At 44.7% G+C, this 23,745-nt stretch overlaps 1 protein-coding gene across 1 annotated transcript; it reads right to left on the reverse strand.

Moving 5' to 3' along the window:
- Positions 1-1,204: 1,204 nt before the first annotated feature.
- Positions 1,205-21,903, reverse strand: SERPINC1 (serpin family C member 1). The gene is made up of 7 exons (XM_083157285.1): positions 21,747-21,903; positions 14,979-15,358; positions 13,144-13,359; positions 9,460-9,597; positions 7,844-8,240; positions 6,077-6,141; positions 1,205-1,454 (listed from the first exon to the last, which is right to left on the reverse strand). The coding sequence occupies exons 2-7, from the start codon at positions 15,354-15,356 to the stop codon at positions 1,278-1,280; spliced, it is 1,371 nt and encodes a 456-aa protein (XP_083013411.1). The 5' UTR covers positions 15,357-15,358; positions 21,747-21,903; the 3' UTR covers positions 1,205-1,277.
- Positions 21,904-23,745: the final 1,842 nt, after the last annotated feature.

Here is a 23,745-nt window from a genome sequence, read left to right on the forward strand (position 1 = left end):
ACAAATTTGTACTGCGATCAGATCTGAATAAGGGCCAATATGTAATTGTTTCTGTTCATGATTGAGGGTTTAGATGTGCCACTCGCACAGTTCAATTGCTACCAACCCTATAGACAGAAGCTATGGGCAGTGTGAAGCAATTTTATTCCATATATTTTATAACTGTATGATAGAGACAATACCTTTTTTTTTTTTTTACCATAGTGGGTCTAAACTAGGCATGTCCAACGTTGGCCCTCCAGATGTTGCGAAACTAAACATCCCAGCATGCTTTGCAATAGTTTTAGCATTCTCGAATAGCAAAACTGTTGCAAAGCATGCTGGGATGTGTAGTTTCACAACATCTGCAGGGCCAACGTTGGACATGCCTGGTCTAAACAGTCCAGGTCCACATAAATGCAAATAATCATGCTTTGTATGCACCTATAGAGTACCAGCTACATGCTGTTGGCAGGTTCTTGTCCATAAAGCTTTCATCTCCTCCTTGTGCATTTGGATGGTGTCGCAGGCAAAACCAGCACTTCACACTGACATCCAGCTTTGCCATTACAGAACTGGGGCAGAGTATCTGGGATTTGTTTCCCACCAGCCTCAGACTAATGTGGCAAATTGAGGGAGGTGTCAAACAGTCGCGTTAAGTTACCACGGCTAAATTGAACCCCCCTTAGTGTTTACTTGAATTAACCATTGTGGGTTTTGAAAAAGAAAAAAAAAACATAATTTAGGAAGCAATATTCATTAGGGTATACATCAGACAATATTTTTGGATCGTCTAGGAGCAACAATTGAATAGCTCCGGTTGGGCTCCATGTAATTTCTGCTGCAATACAACAATTGAATACGGCACTGAACTTTCACTGATGAATTACTGGAAACAGGTGTGGGCATGCTTAGCCCGCTGGGACATCAAAAGATCCCAGCTACACCTCCTCCCAGTAATGCATCAGTAAAGAGACCGATCGCTAGGACAGAAGATGGGACAGCACCCTGAAGCAGCGGACGCCACCCATGGGGATCTGGAGGTGAGTGCTCACCCATACCACCTTTATTTATTTTGGCTCCCAGTTCCAACATCTCTGGCTTCTGTGTATTGTATGTAATAAAAAGCTAAGCAGCATTAGAAGCACTTATTGACGTTTTGTGAACCCTGCAACAGGATTTTTATTGGACATTAATTTCATTAGGAAAATACAGAAAGGAGACAAACCATCATGAGCCTTTAATAAGCCGCAAGGACAGACTTTCGAATGCCTTTAATCGTGATCTTTATGCTGGGGTTATTCACAGCCGGGATCGGCTATTCGACCCATGAAGATAATAGCATTGATTGCAACTTCTCGGATGAAGACCAGGAAAGGCCTGTTGGCTCTAAATGAGACCCGCACTGGGTTAAATGAGCGCCCCGACATAATTACAGATGTTGCTGCCGCTGCCTCACTACCTTCCTCGTTGACCTGGGGTAAAAACACATATTAGTTTGAGTTAATTAAAAACAAGTAACTATACTTTTAATAAGATTATAATTTGGCCCCTTCGGTCATTTCTCCAGTGGATGTAAATGTACCATTGATGACAAAGCAGAGCCTGCCCTCTCTTTGGCAAGGCTGAGGGACACTGGGATATGGGTATGCAGGTTGGGGCTAGAGAAGTTACTTAATGTTAACGATTTAAATCCTGAACTCCTCCCCCATGTCGCCCTGGTTGTAATTTAGGTTATCTTAACATTATTTGGAATTTGCCTGAGGGCAGCTATTGACCATCCCATGGTCCACTTGCTGCTAGAGAAAGTGGTATTGAATCCTTTGCTCTTCCGCAGGTGCGGGGATAATGGGTTCCCTTCCTCACGTTCCCCTGTGTCTTCATTCTTTTCCCTACTGATTTGTTTGATAGTTGCACTGGGTTACATCATTATAGGGTTGCATGGGCAAGGAGTTTAGGATTTAAAGCTACAGTTTGCATTATACCATCTCCAGCCCCAGTCTGCAACCTATTGGCCTGTTTCTGTACTGTATTATGTTCATTCTGACTGTTCAGAGTTTTGAATCCTACTGAAGAAAGTTCTGTATTAGTAGAATAATAGTGATTCATATTGGCCACGCCCCTAGTGCAGAATATCCGTAATGCCACCATTACATTGCAGATTTAGAGTTTATACATTCTTGAGCACATGTGACTCCATCTAGTACACCAGTCAATTTAAGTCAGCCATCTGGGCTCAAACATGGATAGCTTTAAAACCTGGACCGTAATAGCAGAGTTTAGGAACCTCTTTCCTAGTGCTAACCCAAACCCCATCCCCTACCCTGCAGCCTAGCCTTTTCCTACCCCGCAGCCTAACCCTAGCTGTTGGCATACTGGGCATATCAGCATTTTGATGTTGACTTGGTGTCTGGGAACAGATTGAACCCATATTTACATTGTGAATGCTGACATGGCAATTTTTGATTATGAGGCTGAATAATCTGTTACATAGTTAAGGAAAAAGTGGAAAAAAGAGAGGGCGCTCCTAAGGCCACTATTACATAATGTTTACCAAAATTTTTGATCACTTCCTAAGTGTAACAGAAAATGCTAATACCTGCTAAGTGCATTCTGCTGTCATGCATAGGATAGTCTCGCCTACAGTGGGTGCAGGGTGAGTAGTGCACACGGGCTCCTGTCTACAGGGGGCTCAGTACTGCACACCCATCCCCCATAGCAGAAACCAATGGTCTGGATCTGACAGATTCTGGTGAGTATTTTAGACCTACCCATTTACATCCCATCTGCCATACACAGGTGATACTGAAGCATTTGGTCTACATAGAACCTTTTAGAAGAACAGGATGCACTTTGCTGCAGCTCTGTGTACTTCTATATCCACTGCGGCTTACATCATATAGGCAAATGCAAGGGGAGCTGTTCCAGTTGCTCGGGAACCACCCTTCCCCAAAGCCTGGCCTGGCCAGGGGGCCACTACTTGCAGTATAAGGAGTGGGATGGATCTGCAAATGCCCAGAGGCAGGATCTCCGGTTGCAGAAAGCACCCCTCCACTCCAGGAACTCCTTGCTTCCAACCAACACCCAGCGAGTGTGGATCTATAACTAGTGAGTGATTGGGATCAACATTGGAGAGACCCCCTTGATATGGACTGGAGGTCACTATAGGAACCTGACTGAAATCCACACAGGTATTGCCTACCCTGTGAGAGATTGGACAGTCCATACGGTATTATCCCAATTGAAACCTTGCCATACAATTGCTGCTATTATTATTGCCTCTAAAATTCTGATTGTTATCAATTATCCTTTTTAAAGTGTGTTTTTAATAAGATTAAATATTTGTGTTTTACATCCCATGGTGTTTAGTAGAACTCATTCCTCAAATTGGCACTACGCTACTATATTTTCTTGCTCCTTTTCCATACAGTGGGACTAACTACCCCACCTCTGCACAGCAGCTGGGATTTCAACCCACACCAGTGCCTGTTTGTCCCTTTGTAGGAAATTCTGAGGGACCAAAAACAATCCTCTGAGTGCTCAGTCGTCGGGGGGAGAATCTGGTAAGTGGCTTATTGTGACCGTTGGGCCTGCATCTGTATAAAGTATTTTATTACATAAACTGCACTTTGTGTGGGGCAGACTGGAGCTCATTACATGCTAACTATGCATTTAGAAGCCTGTCTTCTTCCAGAAATTCTGCATTTTTCTCCTGGCGTCAATGAAGTGGAAAGAAAGATTCCAGCAGGGTTACATATGCACTGCTTTAGCATTTCCATAGGTTGCTCTTGTGCAATGTATTCCTGCATGTTGCAAATTTGTGTGGGAACTCCAGATCAATATCAATGGTTCATGTGCCAGACTAGGGGTGTAGTCAGGGCCGGATTATAATGAGGGCACAAGGGGTCAGTGCCCCTGGGCCCCCCTCTAGCTAGGGGCCCCCTGTGGTTGGCATGTATTTTTCAAAACTAATTTTTTATTTTTTTTAGCTAAAGGTTTTGTGCATGGGAGTGGGGTAGTGCTGCAGCTTCACCTATCTGCCAATGTGACAATGATTAATGGTGCTGAGCATTGGGAGCCAAGTGTGCAGTGCATTACTGGGAGTTGACTAAGTCCCAAGACACTTTGCACCAGAGGGCAGAGGCTGAGACGTTTGTGCTGAGCTCTGATTGGTGGAGCTCATTACATGCTTCTCAGGCCCATGGATAACAGCAGCAGCAGCCTAGTCATGGGAGGGTTTTTAATCAGAGGCAGCACTGGGACTGTGAGGTCTCCTACAGAGTAAGGTGCAGAGGGACAAACACAGGCTTTTCATGTGGTATGTATGTATGTATGTATAAAAAAAAAAATATATATATATATATATATATATATATACATATATATATATATATATCCCCTGAAGTTACCCATTGACCAAGTTTATACTGCCTTTACTCTGTGTTTTGACAGTGATATATTCCCCCATGCAGTTTGCGGCCAGTAATGACAAGTGCAAGGGGGCCCCCCTGTCTAAAGTGCTCCGGGCCCCCCGAAGGCTTAATCTGGCACTGGGTGTAGTGACAGGAAGGACTGGAGAGCAGGGATATTATCAGAGGTTGCCTGTGTTTCGCTGATGAGATCATACCTTGCCCATGAGTGACAGTGCGTGTGGTTCTCACTTACCCAAACAGGAATCTTTCTGCACACCTTTGCACAATCATGTGAATGAGTAATGCAATTCCAATAATATACAAAACAAACTTATCTAACCCAACTGAGGGCCTGATTCAGAGCTGATTGCAAAAGCCAACTATTTCTCAAATGGACAAAATCCTGCTGCACTGCAGGCGGAGCAAATGTAACGTGCAGATCGAGTTACATTTAGGTGGGGTGTGTTCTAACCAGTGGTGTAACTATGGTGCCGCAGACCCCGCAGTGGCTTGGGGGAGCCAGCGCCGGCGGGGTCTGCGGGGCACCCTTAAAATACCTAACCCTGCCTGATAAGTATATGTCGTTAAGGTGTTTTGATCTGCTGCCTGTATGGCAGCAGTGGGACAGCGGAAGATGCTAAGCGGAGAGAGCACCTCTACTGCCCTACACCTCCCTGCTGCACCACATCCTTGGCCATTCTGGGGTTGTACCCAGCACCATAATCACTTCAATCTGCTCAGGATGGTAGTGAGGGCATGACGACATCACGCATGGCATGGTGGGATCGTCCATGCGAGAGGGGAGAGAAGATGGTGGAGGAGCAGCAGCAGTGGGTAATGGCACCCCACCCATCCGTCCATCCGCACCCGATGTTCAGCCTGCCTGACTCCCAGCCTTCAGGAGCCCCAGCGGGATCTTTTTAATAATTAAATGTTGGGGAAGTTACGCCACTGGTTCTAACTGAAATCTAAACTGCAGTGTAAAAATAAAGCAGCCAGTATTTAGTCTGCACAGAAACAAAATAATTCTCCCAAAATATAACTCTCTGCACATGTTCCATCTGCCCCACCTGCAGTGCAGCATAGTTTTTCTGATTAGAGAAAAAATTTACTTTGCCATCCAGTCTGAATTAGGCCATAAATTCAAGAGATATTGGTGAATATAGCACCCACTTTGCATATACATGACTTAAAATAAGTAGGATTTGGCTACACACCCACTGAACGTTTATCTTACATTGTAAAGGCCCCCATCCACTAGTGCGATTTGGGCCCTTTTCATCTGACTCTGAGGACTTGGATGAAAAAGGTCCAAATCGCATGTGTTTAACTTCCAATTTCCGATCCAATGTGCGGTCCTGTGTGCATTGGATTGGTGTCGGATATAGTCACTGCTGCACCAAGGATCCAGCAGCCAGGAAAATGATTACAAATGATACATTGTATGCAAAAGGACATCGTATGCGATCCTGTGGCGTGAGATGGCGGGGTACGGCATGCAATGCTTCGCTGTAGTGGACGAGGGCTTTTTACAGTGAGTCATATTTAAATTTGCATGTGATTCAGAATCAGGCTAGTTGCAGGAATGCACCGTGTGGACGCACGTATGGGAATTGGCAATGATTAAATCAGTTATTTATCAGATTTGAACATTACTTAAAGTGTTAGTTACTCTCAGTTCTCACCTCCAAAAACGCTTTGTGAAATGCATCTGACACATACAAGTCTGTTCTTCCGCTTGCAACAATTCCTGTAAAAAATAGAAAATGCAAAATGCATGTATCTCTTACTGATTACAGCTGATCAATATATATCACACTAAAAAGTGGCCCTGTCTCTTTCACAGAGATGAAGAAGCCATTTTTTATGTTGCGAGTTCCCAGTGAATTATAGGGAGTCCATACAAAGCACACAACCCTTTGTGGTTGCAATGCCAATGCAGTAGCAATCCTTCTCAGTAATGGAACCCCGAGGCATCGGAAGCGCAAAGCCCCACCCACCAAAGCCATCACAACATGCTCAGCAACTGTGTACTCTGCAGCAACCGCGAGGAACATCAACTGAGTGCCAGTATGTGACAGACGAGGCGCCCTGGAAATGGTCACGTCTGACGTTACTTCTGTCACACTGTCAATCACTCTGTGACTGATTCATCACCACGTGCGGTATCTCAAAGGTACCTTGGCAGGTGTGCACCGACAACCATTTGGGAGCCGAATCATTTGTTTGGCACAGCACATAAATATCAAATCTTGGAGAGCGATAAAATGGAGAAAGATAAAGTACCATCTAATCAGTGTCTGTCACTTTACAGAATCTGAAAGGGATACGGTCTAATGGTTGACCATAAGATGGTCGACAGTCATTAGGTCAACACCGTTTGGTTGACAGGAGTCTAGGTCTACACATGCATTAGGTCGACATGGGTTATTTTACTGGGGTTTTTTTAGCCGACAGGTGGTATTTCATGCCCTACCATCCACTAGGGCGTAGCAGGAGAATAAAATAGTGTGCCGAGCGTAGCAAGGCACTGTGCCCGAAGCATGGCGAGTGCAGAGAGCCATGGGAGGGGATGCGGTGCACTTCAAATTGTGTCCATGTCGACATGTGAGTCAAAAACTGTCAAAAAACACATGTCGACCTTTTGACTGTCAACCTAACCCATGTTGACCTTGTCTACCTTGACCCATGTTGACCTAGACCCCTGTTGACACAACGGTGTCCATCTAATGACCAAACAATCCCAACCCGTTTGAAAAATGACAGGCTCTGATTATTTAGCACATCTTTTGCTAGATCCCTCAGAACGCTCAGCAAGATCGCTCAGCACACAGCGATGTGTGCTGGGTGATCTGTCAGGGCCAGTGTTCTCCTGTGAGAGGCGATTAACTAGATTTATCCAGCATACACTGTGGCCCCTATACACACGGAACGATGTTGGGGCATTATCTAAGCAAGTTAGTGAGATTGTTTAGAAAATTCCCTGAAACCCCCCCATGTGTAGGCCTCATAATTCAGTATCAGTCCTAGTAACTACATAAGCATGTGTACTCTCATACATCTCACGGATTTGTAGTCTGCTCTATGTACCTAGAACAGTGGTTCCCAAACTTTTTTGAATCACGGCACCCTAGAGCATCAAAATGTTTTCAAAGCACCTCTAGGCCAAATGTTTCTTATTGAGAAATTTAGAAAAACAGGATTTGCTCCTGTTTGTCCACATATATTATGGTTGGCAGCCACCAACACTAGTTTTACCTGTTACATTGACCATTTATAATATGAATTGATCCTGGTTCACCAGCCCAAGGCACCCCTGCAAGTGTCCTGAGGCACCCCAGGGACCCTAGGCACACAGTTTGGGAACCACTGACCTAGGAGACGCTCCTGGTTCATAGCATATTGTGGAGTTCACTGATATTTCTAAAATAACTAAAGATGAAGCAACAAACCTGGAAGCCGGGCATTGTTTGGATCAAACAGGTCTACGAGCCCCAGTTTCTCCAAGTTCTCCTTAACACTGAAAGAATCATCAATCTTGAATTTAGGAAGGTGAACGGACAGTTGAACACTTTGAGCTTTATGTATCCACTCCGTGAACTTCTCTAGAGTCAGTGCCTGCTCCACCTTTTCCAGCGGGGTATTCTCTGACGGCAGCACCAATACCATGGAAATGTCATCGCCTTTGTAGGGCAGTTCAAGGACCTGGACGGCATCATTTTTGAAGGCACCATAACGGAACATACCCTCCTGATACATCATTGGGGCTTCACACGGCTCGGTTCTGTCAGGAACATGGAATTCTCCCAGGATTGTGTTTATCGAATCAAACTTCGACTTCCACAGTCCCTGCAAACAATCAGATCTTATGTATAAACTTTCTGTAGCTTGATTTGTTCTCTAAACTTGACTCCTAACCGCTTATACAAATATGTATTGTGTTCACTTCAAACCATTGTAAATGTAGCCACTGGTCTCCCGTTTCCAACTATTCGCACTATACGTCTCCTATCTGCCAGCCTTAAAAGTGTGACAGCTATCTATACATAGTGGAGGCAACATTGTGCTTAATTCAGACCTACTCGTTAGACAGCGTATATTTGCTGCGTAATGAGCGTGTAAGCACCGCAACTGCAACCTCCCGCCACCAGCATTCACTGTATAGGTTATTGGTATGACCTCATCTAGAGTACTGTGTTCAGTTCTGGAGGCCATATCTCCCGAAGGATACAAATAAATTAGAGACTGTGCAAAGAAGGGCAACTAAAATGGTGCATGGCCTACATCACAAAACTTACCTGGAAAGACTAAAAGATCTTAATATGTATACTTTAGAGCAGAGAAGGGAAAGGGGGGACATGATAGAAACTTTCAAATATATCAAGGGTTTTAACAAGGTACAGGTGGGAGACATTCTTCACAGGAAGAGGAGCAACAGGACACGAGGACACGGACTTAAACTAGAGGGAGGACGATTCAGGGGAAATTTAAGGAAGAATTACTTCGCAGAAAGGGTAGTGGATAAATGGAACAGTCTCCCATCAGAGGTGGTAGAGGCAAATACATTAGTGCAATTTAAACATGCTTGGGATAGGCATATTGATATCCTTACAAAAAAATAAGGAACAAATATGGTTTGAGGTAACATGTTTAAAAAAGGGGCAGACTAGATGGGCCAAGTGGTTCTTATCTGCCGTCAAATTCTATGTTTCCCTAGGTAACATGTGAGGGGATGTGCCTGGGTATACATCCCCTCGCATGCATCCGAAGGCAGGAGAAATCATTTGATGGTCACTGACCATCGAATGATTTCTCTCCCCATCAGAAATAAAAGTCAGTAAAAACTGACTTTTATTTCAGCCGGAGGTGGCCGAAAAGGTGGTGGATGCTGACTTGAGCCGTCTACTCCGAACAGGCATAGGTCTGCATGCGTTCCTGGCGGAACGCCCATAAGCCCTACCCCTATGTACGCCTGAGCACGTGTGATACTCGCCGAAGGCATTCCTCAACAATCGTAACGGGACGAATTCAGACCCTTCCGGGCAGATTTTATGCTGTTTGATCACACCTTGAAGTAGATGGCATTCACCAGGACCAGGACGGTGTTCTCTGTGATCGCTCCTTCTGGGATTACATTAGTGATTTTCTTCTCGGTCTTATTCGCAACCCAGTTATTGATAATTTCCCGAGATTCATCTGCCTTCTCCTGAAACCACAGGAATAAATAGGATGAGATTAGTGAGAACGTGCAGATTATATAGATCACAGGAGAGGGCTGGAATCACATGCTGTGCAGGTATCTCAGGAACAGGGCATTGCCAAGCATGCCATGTCATAAAGCAGTGTCGTGTTTGGCATCTATTATAATAACATTCCATTGTGACACTTTGTATCTTATATGCGATCTATAGGTATTCATACATTGTATTTAACTTGGCCCAATTGTTTCCCAAACTTGTCATTGTAGCAAATTAAGAATAATGCTCCATCAGTTCTAGATTGTAAACTCTAGTGATCAGTTTGTCACCTTGTGTTCTGATTTAAGGATACTGTGTGGCACAATGTGTACTGGTAGCCTTACAATGTGATATCATATAAACTATGGAATTACATTTATTACATATAATAAGCTAGTGCATAATATGGCATAATATCTGTGGCACTATTATGGGGCATAACATTAACTAAGGCACTGCTATGGGGCATAATATTAACTATGGCACTGGTATGGGGCATAATATCTGTGGCACTATTATGGGGCATAACATTAACTAAAGCACTGCTATGGGGCATAATATTAACTATGGCACTGGTATGGGGCATAATATAAATTAAGGCACTGCTATGGGGCATAATATTAACTAAAGCACTGCTATGGGGCATAACTAAGGCACTGCTATGGGGCATAACTAAGGCACTACTATGGGGCATAAAATTAACTAAAGCACTGCTATGGGGCATAATATTAACTAAAGCACTGCTATGGGGCATAATATAAACTAAGGCACTACTGTGGGGCATAATATTAACTAAAGCACTGCTATGGGGCATAATATTATATAAGGTACTACTATGGTGTATAATTGTAACTAGAGTACTACTATGGGGCACATTTATAACTGGTGTACTACTATGAGGCATATTTAAAAAAAAAAACACTACTGTGGTTCAGAAAATGATAGGGCATAAAATGAATAACTGTTGCTGAGAGGTGTCGCTCAAGAAGCAGTTGGACAGGGCCCCTTTCAATATGTTGCTACATCCCTGGCAGGAGACGTCTATTCACTTACTATTTAACTTTTTTACTCCGGCTTATACATAATCACGCACAGCTGATGAGTACAAAGGTACAACAGCAGCTGCGTGATAACTGGCCACCTCTGAATAAGGCCCAAAGGTTTATTGTTGTGATGTAAAAGCCCAGACTTTTATCTTAAAAAAAACAATTTCTAACTAATTTCATTCAGATCCGTTGATTTCTCAGGACCAGATGATCAGGATATATCCAGAGTTCTCTATCATGTAGGCTATGTCAAAAAATAATGCGGATGAAAATTGATGACCGGTTATAAATGAATGGAATTGTGTAGAGCAAAAATAGTTATTGGCCAATGTTTATCTGTTTTAGGCGCTGTGTTCTGCACATAGAGGCTGATTCAGGATCACTCGTAGGGATCCGAATTTGCCCCCTGCCCCAATGGTCTGGTTTGTGTATGCACATTTCTGCGCATGTGCAAACCTCAACTGTGAACGGCCGTGGCGAGTTATTCACTCGCCGGGAAGTTCGAAGATTGGAGGGAGGGGCGGTGACGGCGCTGGACCATTGGAACACCCAGTATTTTATGGACGTTCCCATGGGTATGCGGTTTGGCCGATGCCTGTCAGGGGGTGGTCCCGGCACCTGCATGATTTCTCCTGCAGTGGCGGCTCATTACACATCCCCTCGCGTAGTTGCGAGGGGAAATAGCGGCAGGGGGTATTCGGCAGGGCAGCATTATAGGCGCTCGGTAAGCTGTGAGCTTTGTAGCGTAACTGCCTCATTAATATCGTATTATAGGTTTTATATTTAATCTAGCCCTTGGGATGTGAAAGCCATTGCAGATGACACAAGCTGTGACTGCCCATTAGCACAGATCCATGATGCAATCAGAAAAGGACTGAGGACATATTTGAAAGTAATATGGTAGCGGTATTGGGGGAGAAAATGTTCTTGAGCGCTGGTCGCCTGGAGTTTGGGATGAATGGTCTAAGATAAAAAAACACAGAAGACTCCCTTTAGGTTGGCCAATCCTGGGAATCATTGGGATCCTGGGATTTATCCCTAAAATTACCAGAATTTGAATCCCAGGATTGAAGCTTCCAATCCTGGGATTCCGGGATTAGTTTGTGCATGCAAAGATGCTGCTGAGTGGCTCTGTGCAGCGCAACGTAATCAGAGGTCACACTGCACAGCCTGACTGCCATATGGGCAGCACCGCTCCCAACCGCCATGCTACCCGCACTACTCACAACTGCCATAGGGAGTGCACCATTGCCAACCGCCACAGGGCCCACACCGCATAAGATATGTAACACTGTGGGGTACCCTTTTTTTATGGGGGGGAGGGGGGTTAGTTTGTCATTATGTTGACAAACTCAATCCTGGGTATGAGAATTTTTAAATCATGAATCCCAGAATTGAAAAAAATCCCTATACATCCCTATACAGCGGTCGCATTGGAACCCAATCTGTGAGAGGTTCATGGCAGTTCCACAGTGAGTGTTAGCTTTTGAGAAAACAGAATCTGTTGTCACCCAAACAGTCTGATGGTGGATGCGATGGTGAAGGATGTAAATAAAGGTGTGGACAAATCATTTATTAGTCAGTGTTTTGAGATTTGAAGATAATATATGTTTTAATGGTACTTGTTTCCTAGCACGGCGCCCATCACATCGTATACCATAAGACTAAATATGGTATGCGATGCGACGCGATGTTGTACAATAAAAATTGTATGGCTTTGTATGCCATACAATGCGATGGTATTTTATTTTACAACCACCCTTATGGGTTCTCACAACGTTAAATGCCCCCCCCACTATCAACGCCAACCCGAAGCGTGGCGAGCGGCGGCGGTAATCTTTTCATACCCCCACTATCCACGTTGGCGTGGAGTTGATTTTAGATAGTGTGGCGAGCGCAGCGAGGGGACGCGGAATACTCGCGGGGCTCGCTGTGCTCGCCACACTATATAAAATCAATTCCACGCCAACATGGATAGTGGGGGTATGAAAAGGTTGGAGGACATGTACCGCAGCCCCTCGCGGGCTCACTGCGCTCGGCACGCTTCAGGTTCGCGTTGATAGTGGGGGTGGCATGGGGGTGCATTTAACATTGTAAGCACCCATTAGGGTGCTTATACAATTAAAAATCGCATCGCATGCGGCTATATGTCATGCGATGCATGCAGTGGCATAAGATGGAAATCTTGGGCGCCGTGCTAGGAAACAAGTAATTATTATTTTATTATGATCCTGGATCCTATTATATTCCATCAGTGACATCTGTGCAGTATGTCACCTGCTATGTCTAAATTACATCGATTCAGTCTGCCTTTTCTAGCACACTTAAATGACCCTGACATGGAAAAGACTGAGCTACATTCAGGTGACAAACTTAAGCAGTCCCAGGTAGTATTGGAAAACACACTGTCATGCTACAGACATGTAGACAGGGGTCACACATACTCGCAAGAAATGGAGGCAGACTCACCTTGAAGTTCAGAGGCCACAATTTGGCTCCATAAACCACCTCACTAATCTCTTGATAAGTCTGATTGAAGGTCAAAGACTTTTCCCCAAATAGACGATTGGTTGATATCAGCTCTGATGATTTGTTGGCTTTGCGGTAAAGTCGACAATTCAGTTTGGCAAAGAAGAAATGGATTTGATCAGATGCCTTTGTAGAAACGGTGTCAAAGTGGAAAACCTGTCATAGAGAGAAGATGATACTGACATGGTTATTTGTGGAACAGATCTAAAAACCAGACAGGTTCATTCATGAAGCAATGAAAAGACCAGAGATGTGACTCCACTCTTTCCATTCCTTAATCAATAGACCTTTTAGTGGGGTTATGCAATCTACCGCCACTATTTCCAACGGGGGTAATAGCGTTGGCTCCCTCTTCAATGCTGACAGCATTGAAGAGGGATCACGGCAGAACGAGCCCGACTTTAGAAACTGTCGGGCCCGTTCTTCCGATAACGGACATGGATTGTCGCTATCCCGGCCGCAGATCAACAATCCATGGGCGTTTTTGTGGCCACGCCCCCTTTTCACCGATTGGCAGGTGGGACATTGAATCCCACCTGCCGATCTGCTGTCTGTCAAACAGCTAACAGGCCAGGATCAGGGCTGTCGGGAGGGACTGACAGCCGTGACCCTGGATTGCATACCCCCTAAGTCTATTAAATGTGATGATGTCTAACCTAGGAACTTATACTAATTTACATGGATAAACCAACTTGATTTGAGCATCAAAAATAAACCATGATGGAAATAAAGTGGCAGATATTAATGTGTTATATTCTGTCCATGCTAAGACATCCACTAATAAAAGAAAAATAAAGTTAAGCAAATTTGCTGAATTGGGTTGTGGGATAGAGACTACACAACAGGATCTTCGGTCCAAGATCCTTGAGACTTACAGGTTTACGTATCAAGTTGGAAAAAGAGCGGATAAGTTGTCCATAGCAAACTAACGCGTTTCGCTGTTAAAGCTTTTTCAAAGGTTGCATGGTAATCCATGCTACCTTTGAAAAAGCTTTAACAGCGAAACGCGTAAGTGGGACACCTACTCTTCAGCAGAAGTGGACTATTAGCTCCAGCCAAACCTCTGAGACCCAAATCTGCCCGAACCAGCCTGGACGGACTGATAAAACCTTTACACCAGCCGACACCAAGTGGTATCTTCCACATTTGGATATACAAATATGGGACTTTGGACATAAAGGGAAATTCCTCATTCCATTAGAATCTATCACCCCACGAATCCAACAAGGTGGACGGTAACTATATTTACTCTGAAACACAGAGTTGGTCCGTATAATTCTCCAGGCATATAGGAACGGACAGTAAGGACAGAGCTATAATTACCAATATTCTGCATTAACGCATCTTTTTAATCCTTTACAGTAATGTATTATTATGTATAGCCAGATGGCTTATTAAATTTATTATTATTGAGCGCTGCATACCCTGTTTTTTTCCATGTTTACCCCATAGAAGACTATGAGCTTCTCTCATTGTGTTAGGGATACAACACTGATCCATCCCAGCATTCCCTGTGGCCACTGGCATCACTCTGCGAAGGTATACGCAGTAGAACTCTCAAATCACAGACCCGGAAGTCGAGGGACATGCGGCCATCGCAAAGGGCAGCTCTAATCGGAATAGCTGTCATTTGCGGTACTTATCACATATGTTCGTACATATGCGATTAGTATCAGTGCGATGTCCATGCGATGCGTGCAGGAAAGCACTGGTGAGGTTTAGTGCATCCTCCCCCTAGTAAGATTAGGGGATGTACTGGTATATGAATGTCTTACCTCCATAAGCTGCTTTAAAGTGTTATCACAAGCACCAAGCTTGGCCATGGTGAAGGCCTGGGAAATGCTGAGGGGTGACATAAAGAGATTTGCTGCGTTGCTCTTGGAGTCAGCAACAGATTTATACAAGTCCATGGCAAACCTACAATTCGCCTTTGAAAGTTCATAGACTCGTGGATTAGTGGCATCGGGAATCTTTTCTTGAGTGGCTGCTTCCTTCTCCTCCACTTTCTCCTCTGTCTCTACAACTTCTTTGCGATAAATGCACAAGGGTTCCAGAGGGATGTCTTTCGGCTTAGCTATGCATATGTCAGGATATTGTGTTTGGGAGGACACCAAGCCCAGCAGGCAGCATAGCAATAATGGAACGAGATTCATATCTATGATACAAGATAAAGGACAAGACTCAGGATTGGATGACCAAACACCAGTTCCCATGATGATCCCCCTCATAAAATTACTTAGATTGGTAAAAATAACAACAAAGATTAATTAATGTAAAAAAAGGGATACCTACGGATGAGTGGTGGTCAGCAGGATGCCGGTGGTCCAAATACAAATGTTGGCATCTCGAAGAAAGGAATCCCAACAAGGGTCAGGTAAATATATTTACACCCCCCCCCCCCCCGACCATTACCCTGCCCCACTAGTGCGTAACTCCCGCAACTGCTGCCTAACCTTAACCTACCCCCTCTGCAGCCTAAACCAAAGTCTTCCCTCTAGACCCAATAAGTTGAACAGCATGTTGTATGGCGTTACTGGATGAGTGCAATACCAGCAATTATCCACCAGATGTCACTCAAAGTGCTTGCATTAGCCTTTTACAGCACAAAATACAAAACAAACTTAACAAATTAACTAGGGACATTAGTGAAATGCTTGGGTGAACAGGAAAGTCTTCAGTCTATTTTTGAATGTTTCCAGAGTGGAAGCTTATCGAACTGAGTGGGGAAGTGAGTTCCATAGAGCGCTGAAAGTTCGACCCCCAGATGAATTCAAGGAAATTCTGGGTACTGTTAGTAGTCCTTCATCAACCGATCACAGGAATCGAGTGGGACAATAAAGGGATCAGAAGCTGCTGCAGGTACCTTGGGCCCTGGTCGTGTAGAGCTTTAAAAGTCAGTAAGCCAATCTTGAAAATGATTCGCCATCTTATAGGCAGCCAGTGAAGGGAGTACAGAATGGGTATTATGTGGCTGGAATGGTGCTGATTAGTTGTATGTACTGTAGCAGGCCTGACTCGGGTTAACAAAATGGCTATTGGGATTCAACTAGGGCTTCATGGGAACATCTATGGAGCTAGCGACAGTATAGGTTACACTTGTGTAAGGGTACTGCTGTAAGTGCGTCTCATTACGCTACACTAGATAAATACAGAATTACACTACAGTAGGAATGACATACAGTACAAGCAGGCTACACTCGAGCATTGAGTGTGTTAACAAATGCTACCAGGTTTCAGCCAGGGCTTAATGTGAGCCCACATCTATGGAGCTAGTTCCCATGGACAGCCCACCCTGCTCCCTGAGAAATGGCTTGGGCGACTATGCAAGTTGCCGAAGCCATTCACATAAAAGACCACGCGCAGTATCCCAACCGAACCGAATTTGCCCCATTCCGAACAATACAGAATAACCCCCTATGTACCTCGCTTGTCCCCAAAACTGAGCTTTAACTAGCGCAATGAGACCTGTGAGTGACTGTGCCCTTAGACATGTAAACCTGATGCCGTCGCTCGCTCCATGGAACGTGGCTTCCACAAGGCAGCAGGTTCACGGGCAGTGGCCATTTTGTTAAGTTGCTTGGCACTCGAGTCAGGCCTGCTACATACTATGGACCTCGCTTGTCCCCATAACCGAGTTTTCGCTAGTGTAATGAGACTCACGAGCGACTGTGCCCTTAGACATGTAAAACTTACAGTATGCCGTTGCTCACTGCATTATATTTACAGTATATTGTACTTTACAGTACTTGCAGTTGAACACAATGTACAATAAATTATATATCAAATAACTGCCCTTTAGTGCTCTTTGTGTTTACTACATGGTTTGGGATGCAGTTGAAATCCCGACGCTGGAATTCCGGCACTTTGTCCCTCAGTGGGTGTCCACAACACCCATAGAGGGAGAATAAATTAGTTTGCCGAGCGTAGCGAGGCACTGGGCCCGCTGCACAGCGAGCCCGCAAGGGGGGGCGATCCACGTCCCCCCTTTGTCAGATTTCGGCGGTCGGGATTTTGACCATCGGGATTTCAAACCAATCCCTACGGTTTTTATGGTTCCCCAGAAGGGACAAAATTCTCTGCCTCTGGATTTCCCTCTAAAGGGACCTACACACACAGCGGTTTGCTGAGCGTTCTGCGCAATGCTAGATCGCTCAGAACGCTCAGCAAGATCACTCAGCACACAGCGATGTGTGCTGAGCGTTCTGTCAGGACCAGTGTTCATCGCTATGGCCCCTACACACGGAGCAACGTAGGGGCATGTTCTAAGCGATCTAGTGTAACCCACTGTAATTAAGTTCACAGTAAATAGGTCGACCACTATTATTTGAAAGACAAAATGTAGGCACATGAAAAAGGCTGCCATGGTCAAAAGGTCGATGTGGAAAAGGTCAACATGACTCTCACCTTTTTTTTTTTTTTTACAGGCGGTTTTTCATACTGAACTATCCACATGGACATAGGGGGAGAATATAATAGTGTGCTGAGAATAGCAAGCGAAGCGGTACACATATACGGTGTCCATGTCAACATAGACACAAAAAACACGACAACCTTCTTTCATGTTGACCTTTTTCATGTTGACCTTCTACACGTCTGCCTATTGCTTGTGTCGACCTTTTGACCATGTCGATCTAATGCATGACAACCTTTTTCATGTGTCAACCTTTTGACTGTCGACCTTATGACCCATACCCCTACTGCTTCTGCCATAAGATGTTGCTGACCAATGACCATCACTGAGAACAGAATAGAGGTGTTGTATTGGTCACTGCTGTGACATGTGCTGCTGAGGCTGTATTGGATGTACTGCTTGTGCCATAAGATGATGCTGACCAATGACCATCACTGAGAACAGAATAGAGGTGTTGTATTGGTCACTGCTGTGACATGTGCTGCTGAGGCTGTATTGGATGTACTGCTTGTGCCATAAGAGGGTGCTGACCAATGACCATCACTGAGAACAGAATAGGGGTATAGTATTGGTCACTGCTGTGACATGTGCTGCTGAGGCTGTAATGATGTACTGCTTGTGCCATAAGAGGGTGCTGACCAATGACAATCACTGAGAACAGAATACATGGTGACCATTGAAAGATGTGGGAGGGTTCCAGTGGCATGCAAATGGATGTTTATGTAAAACATCCATTCGCAGCCATTGCATAAGTACGTGACTTGCGAATGATGGGCCGGTGTACCACCATTCGCAAGGCGGGATCTGGGTCACTTGCAAGGATGCAAACTCACATCCAAGCGAATGAACCAGAATACCCCCCAGTGTAACATGACCCACCAGCCAGCCTCCTGAGGCTCCACCAGGCGAATGCCACACGCCCTTTTATAGGGTGAGCAAAGTTGAAATATTTCTGGTTTTCTACCTATCTCCCTCCTCCCTGCGGACGGATGCTATTTGCTGTTACTCTTTTGTTTGAGTTCATTCATTTTTGGACTTTGCAACTTCAAATTTGGCAGCAAAACTCTTTCCCTAAATTTCACTATAAAATGCAGTGATTTATTTTATAACTTGTACCCAGCCTGGAGAAATGATGAAACAACATAACAGTCACGTCAGCCCTGGTAGCTGTACATGCCCGATCTAAGCAACACTTGAATGGCACCATCTAATGGCAGCTATGGTGCAAAATATTAGAATTTTGCAGTATTCAAACTATTTTCCCCACTGTAAATGATGTTACAGGTTCACAATGTTCTTATTTACAGCAGTTATTAGTACTCCACAACTTCAGGGTGGTTCCTCTATAAAAGTGTTTTTCAACCAGTGTGCTGTGGTGCAATAGTTTGTCTTGAGCTGTTCTCAAGTGTCCTACTAGAGTTAGAGATGTCCACAACAGCCCTCCAGATGTTGATGAACTACACATCCCAGCATGCCTTGCCTCAGTTTCAGCATGGCCACATAGCAAACTAATGCAAAGCATCCTGGGATGTGTAGTTCATTAACATCTGGAGGGCCGGTGTTGCCCAGCCCTGGTTTACAGCCACCCCCAGTTCAATTGTTATTCACCGGCCTCTTGTTTTCATGTGAGGACCAATGTATTTCATTTTTGTTACCTGTGGGAACAAGTGTGATTTTTTTTTTCCTGTGGGGGCCAATGTGTTTTTCCCTGTGGGGGTCTGATGGTGTGCAATTTTAACATCTTGTTTGGTATGCCGCGAGTTGAAAAAAGTTGAAAATGACTGTTCTAGAAGATCTGAGGTAGCTCAGGCCATTTCATCTTAAGCCTAGGCACCATACTTTGGTTTTGAAAATCAAGCAGGGGTCTAGAAATATATCCAGGATAAAATGACAGGGGGGGCACCATGATAATAGCGGGTTTAGGTGGGGGAGGGGCGGTGTTAGTAATGCCAGTGTACATGCTAAGAGAGCGGCAGAGAGAGGGTGGGAATGGGATTAAAAATAGGCGCTGGCATTTAAAGTACTCAGGCTCACCATGGCGACAAAAGTGAAGGATGCAGTTGTGCGTGCGCCGAAGGCGTGCTCCGGAAAAGGGGGTGTGGCCACTCAACAAGGGACATGTCCTTGAGTGTAGTGTACAAAACCATATACAACTTCTACACATTATGCAACAAAATACTAGACCCCATTATACTTGCCCCTTACACATGATGCCAAATGGAATGAGCCAAAATTCACATAATGCTACATGGATTTTGTCAAAATTCACATAATGCCACATGGATTGAGCCAAAATTCACATAATGCCAAATGGATTGATCCAAAATTCATATAATGCCACATGGATTGTGTCAAAATTCACATAATGCCACATGGATTGTGTCAAAATTCACATAATGCCACATGGATTGAGCCAAATTCACATAATGCCACACGGATTGTGCCAAATTCATATAATGCCACATGGATTGAGCCAAAATTCACATAATGCCACACGGATTGAGACAAAATTCACATAATGCCACACGGATTGGGCTAAAATTCACATAATGCCACATGGATTGAGACAAAATTCACATAATGCCACACGGATTGAGCCAGAATTCACATAATGCCACATGAATTGTGCCAAAATTCACAATACGCTTCATAAACAGGGACATTGTCCACCAAAGGCGCGCATTAAACATTTACACCGTAATGTCCATTACACGTTAAGTTACACGCCATTATGTCCATTGTGTATTATGCCGAACACCATAATGCCTATTAAAAATTATGCTACATAAGTGCTGCTTATCTACATGCTCATTGCCAAGGGTTCCATGCTCATTGCCAGAGGTTCCATGCTCGTTGCCATGTGGGATTACATGCTTATTGCCAAGGGGGAATACATGCTCGTGGTAATTGGGGGACAGCCGCTGCCAGGCAGAAGTGATAGCCACTGACAGTGGCAGAGCCTGGCTGTATTCAGAGCACTGCAGGTCCCGGCTATTTGAAATAATACCCATTTCACACCAGAAAATGCGTTCCCAGGTTGGCCCCTTTTACACCAACCTAGTCCATGCATTTTATGGTGTGAGGGGGAGAGAAGACCACCCCTCCCCCTCTTTAACCAGTTATCTCATTTAACCGGCTATGTCTTCGGAACCAACTGACCCATTTACATGAGACAAGTATCATATTGAAGAATTTTGAGTGGGCTTTGAATGATTTTGGTCCAGTGAAACTGGAACGTTTGGTTCCAGAGTAATCACAGCAATGAAATTACATTTCAAAAATAAAAAAATCGGTTTACACGCAATATCTCTGGAACCGATTGACCTATATGGACCAGCCTGGTATCTACAAATTTATGTGATGCCAGGGAGGGAACTGGTAGCTGTCAGAACCAGGTGGGGGTCGGAATTGCCGGGTCCCATATTATCCTATGGGGAAAAACCGTTACAGCTTTGCCAGGCGATATTTCCGGTTCCCGGGGGACTAGAGACACGGAGCTGGGCTTGTTGGAAAGCCCTGGTCCTCAGCTACAAAATGAAATGACAGGGGGGGCACGTGCCCAGGTGCCCCCCCCCCTGAATCCACCACTGATGGTTAGCATAACTGCCTCTCAGCACTGAGGTCATGGGTTCCATTCCCTCCATGGCCCTGACTTTGCAGAGTTTGTATATTCTCCCTGTGCTTACGTGGGTTTCCTCTGGGTACTCCGGTTTCCTTCCACAATTCAAAAATATACTGGTAGGCTAATTGGCTCCCAACAAATTAGTGTGTGTGTGTGTGTGTGTGTGTGTGTGTTTGTACATGTGGTAGGGAATATAGACTGTAAGCTCCACTGGGGCAGGGATTGATGTAAATGTTCATCTGTTCTCTGTAATGCGCTGCGGAATATGTGTGCGCTATATAAATAACTGGTAATAAATAATAAAATAAAGTATTTGTTAATCCAGACTTAACAAAAATGGTCTGTTTTGTAGTAGTACAAATGCATAGGGATATAGAACGAGGAAACAACAATTTTTAGAGCAGTCATTTTACATTTCCTATTAATCTGCATGTTTTTGTAAATACCACTAATGTATATATATATGTCCCTGGCAGAAAATACATCATTTTGTACAGCTGGATGGCTCACCTGGTTCTGGACTTTCTGTTCCTCAGCGATACTCTTCGTGCTGTAGGAGACACAGTACCCAGTGTAACCCAGTCTTACAGGTACAGAATGTCCCACTCCCCCACCGGGGTCAGGAAGCACAAGGACGTCAGATGAAAGGTTGATGACCAGCCAGTTGAAATCTTAACCACAGTTTTTCTCTTTGCTTTGGGTGGGCCGTATAATTAACTGTTGTGTTGCTGGATGATACTAGAACAAAAGTCAGATAAACTAGGAACACGCTCTCAAACTGGCTGTGATGTGTAGTGCTACGCTGCATAAAGGTGCCTACACCTAGAGGTCTGTTCATGAGGCAGTGAAAAGAGTGGAGACATTGCCCATGATATCCAATCAACTGCTGCGTAGAATTTTATAGCATGCATTTGATAAATGTTACCTCAATGCTGATTGGTTGCCACTGGCTCATGTCTCTTCACTGTTCATGAATAGAGCCCCTAGTTCAGTATTGTAATATTATTATTGTGCTGTATACATTGGATGGGACAGATACCCAAATCTTTTCAAATCCACCAAGGACTAATAATAATCTACTCAGATGAAAGTCAAAAGAAGTCTTCCTGACAGAGGTTCTTTTGGAAAACCGCAGCTGAGGGGTTAGTGAGTAGTGGAGCTTGTCACTACTGTGGCTCCCCATTGGCTGAGTCATTTCATGAGGACTTGTGCCAACATGGGGTAGATGTATGAAGAAGTGATAAGGGAGGGGAAGTGAGCCAGAAGAGAAGTGACCCATGGCAACCAATCAGCTGCTCTGTATAATTTTATATTATGCAAATTATAGATGTTACTTCAGTGCTGATTGGTTGCCATGGGACACTTCTCCCTTTTCACTGCTTCATACATTTACCGTACTGTACCAAAAAACTGAATTACATTACTTCTGTGTCTGTCTCAGTCTGGGTACTATTATATGTGCAAAAAAACTACTGTTTACCATTTTTCCAGAATGACAGATGTGCACTTTGTAACCATATTGTCTCTACAATATCCCTTAACGGTGCCTCATCCACAGGACATAAACAACCAATGCAAAGTCCACAATCCCCTGTATTGTGCTAAGCACTGAGAAACCTGCCAAAGGCACTGATTGAGCCCTGATCGCAATGATTTGCAGCCTACCGATTATTGGGTAACCGTGCGTGCGCACGGTCCGCAGTGTGCAAGCGCTATGTCTATGAACAAAGCCAGCGATGTCTAGCCATCACTTGCCTTTTGCAAGTTCTGTGACAGGCGCCAGGTATTATTCTGGGAGTGCTCTGGAAAGCACAGGCTTTGCGCAGCCTCTGAGAAGGAGGGCAGCTAATGCTGGCAGCAGCCTCCTTGTCCCCACAGCCATTACAGTGCCGAGTAAGTCTACTACCCATGGCCATTGCAGGAGTGCTGCTGAAATCACCAGAAAAATGGAGTGGCAGACATTTTTCCAGTGATCTGTGCATGCACAGTGGAGTCTGCTCACTAGTGCTCAGACCCTACTGCACACTGTGCTGCTCCCAACAGAGGGGAGGTCCAGCTGGTGGAGGCTGCACACAGGCCTCCTCCTCTCTTAAAACGCCCCTGCACTGACTAGATAATCTAATAATCTCTTAATGGTCCCATCTCCAGCATGCACAGTGATCACAGCACGCATAACCACTCCAATGTCACCAGGGCCGGATTATAATGGGGGCACAAGGGGTCAGTGCCCCTGGCCCCCCCTCTAGCTAGGGGCCCCCTGTGGTTGGCATGTATGGAGCATGCATTGATGGAGGGAATCCATCTGATTCTCTCCCATCGATGGCAAAAGCATGAAACATTGGTGCGAGTGGGTCTGAAATCGCCCACAAACTGTATTACTCATCCCAACACCCAAAACAACACGAGTAGGGTGAATGACCAGGTATGACAATGATCATGATATGTCGCCCACACCAACCACATGTCAGTTTTTAATAGATACTGCTCAACTTAATGATTTTCATCCTAG

Source organism: Crinia signifera, chromosome 8 (assembly GCF_055691185.1).
Source record: "Crinia signifera chromosome 8, ASM5569118v1, whole genome shotgun sequence".
Classification (NCBI taxonomy): Eukaryota; Metazoa; Chordata; class Amphibia; order Anura; family Myobatrachidae; genus Crinia; species Crinia signifera.

Bases quoted from the DNA above. Each gene is read 5' to 3' on its own strand.
- SERPINC1 (XM_083157285.1), bottom strand. From the start codon at position 15,356: ATGAATCTCGTTCCATTATTGCTATGCTGCCTGCTGGGCTTGGTGTCC. The intron at 8,241-9,459 runs GTGTGATCAAAC...GATTGTTTGCAG, and splicing joins TGAATGCCATCTACTTCAAG to GGACTGTGGAAGTCGAAGTT. The intron at 1,455-6,076 runs GTGAGAACTGAG...TTTTTACCCCAG, and splicing joins TTCACAAAGCGTTTTTGGAG to GTCAACGAGGAAGGTAGTGA.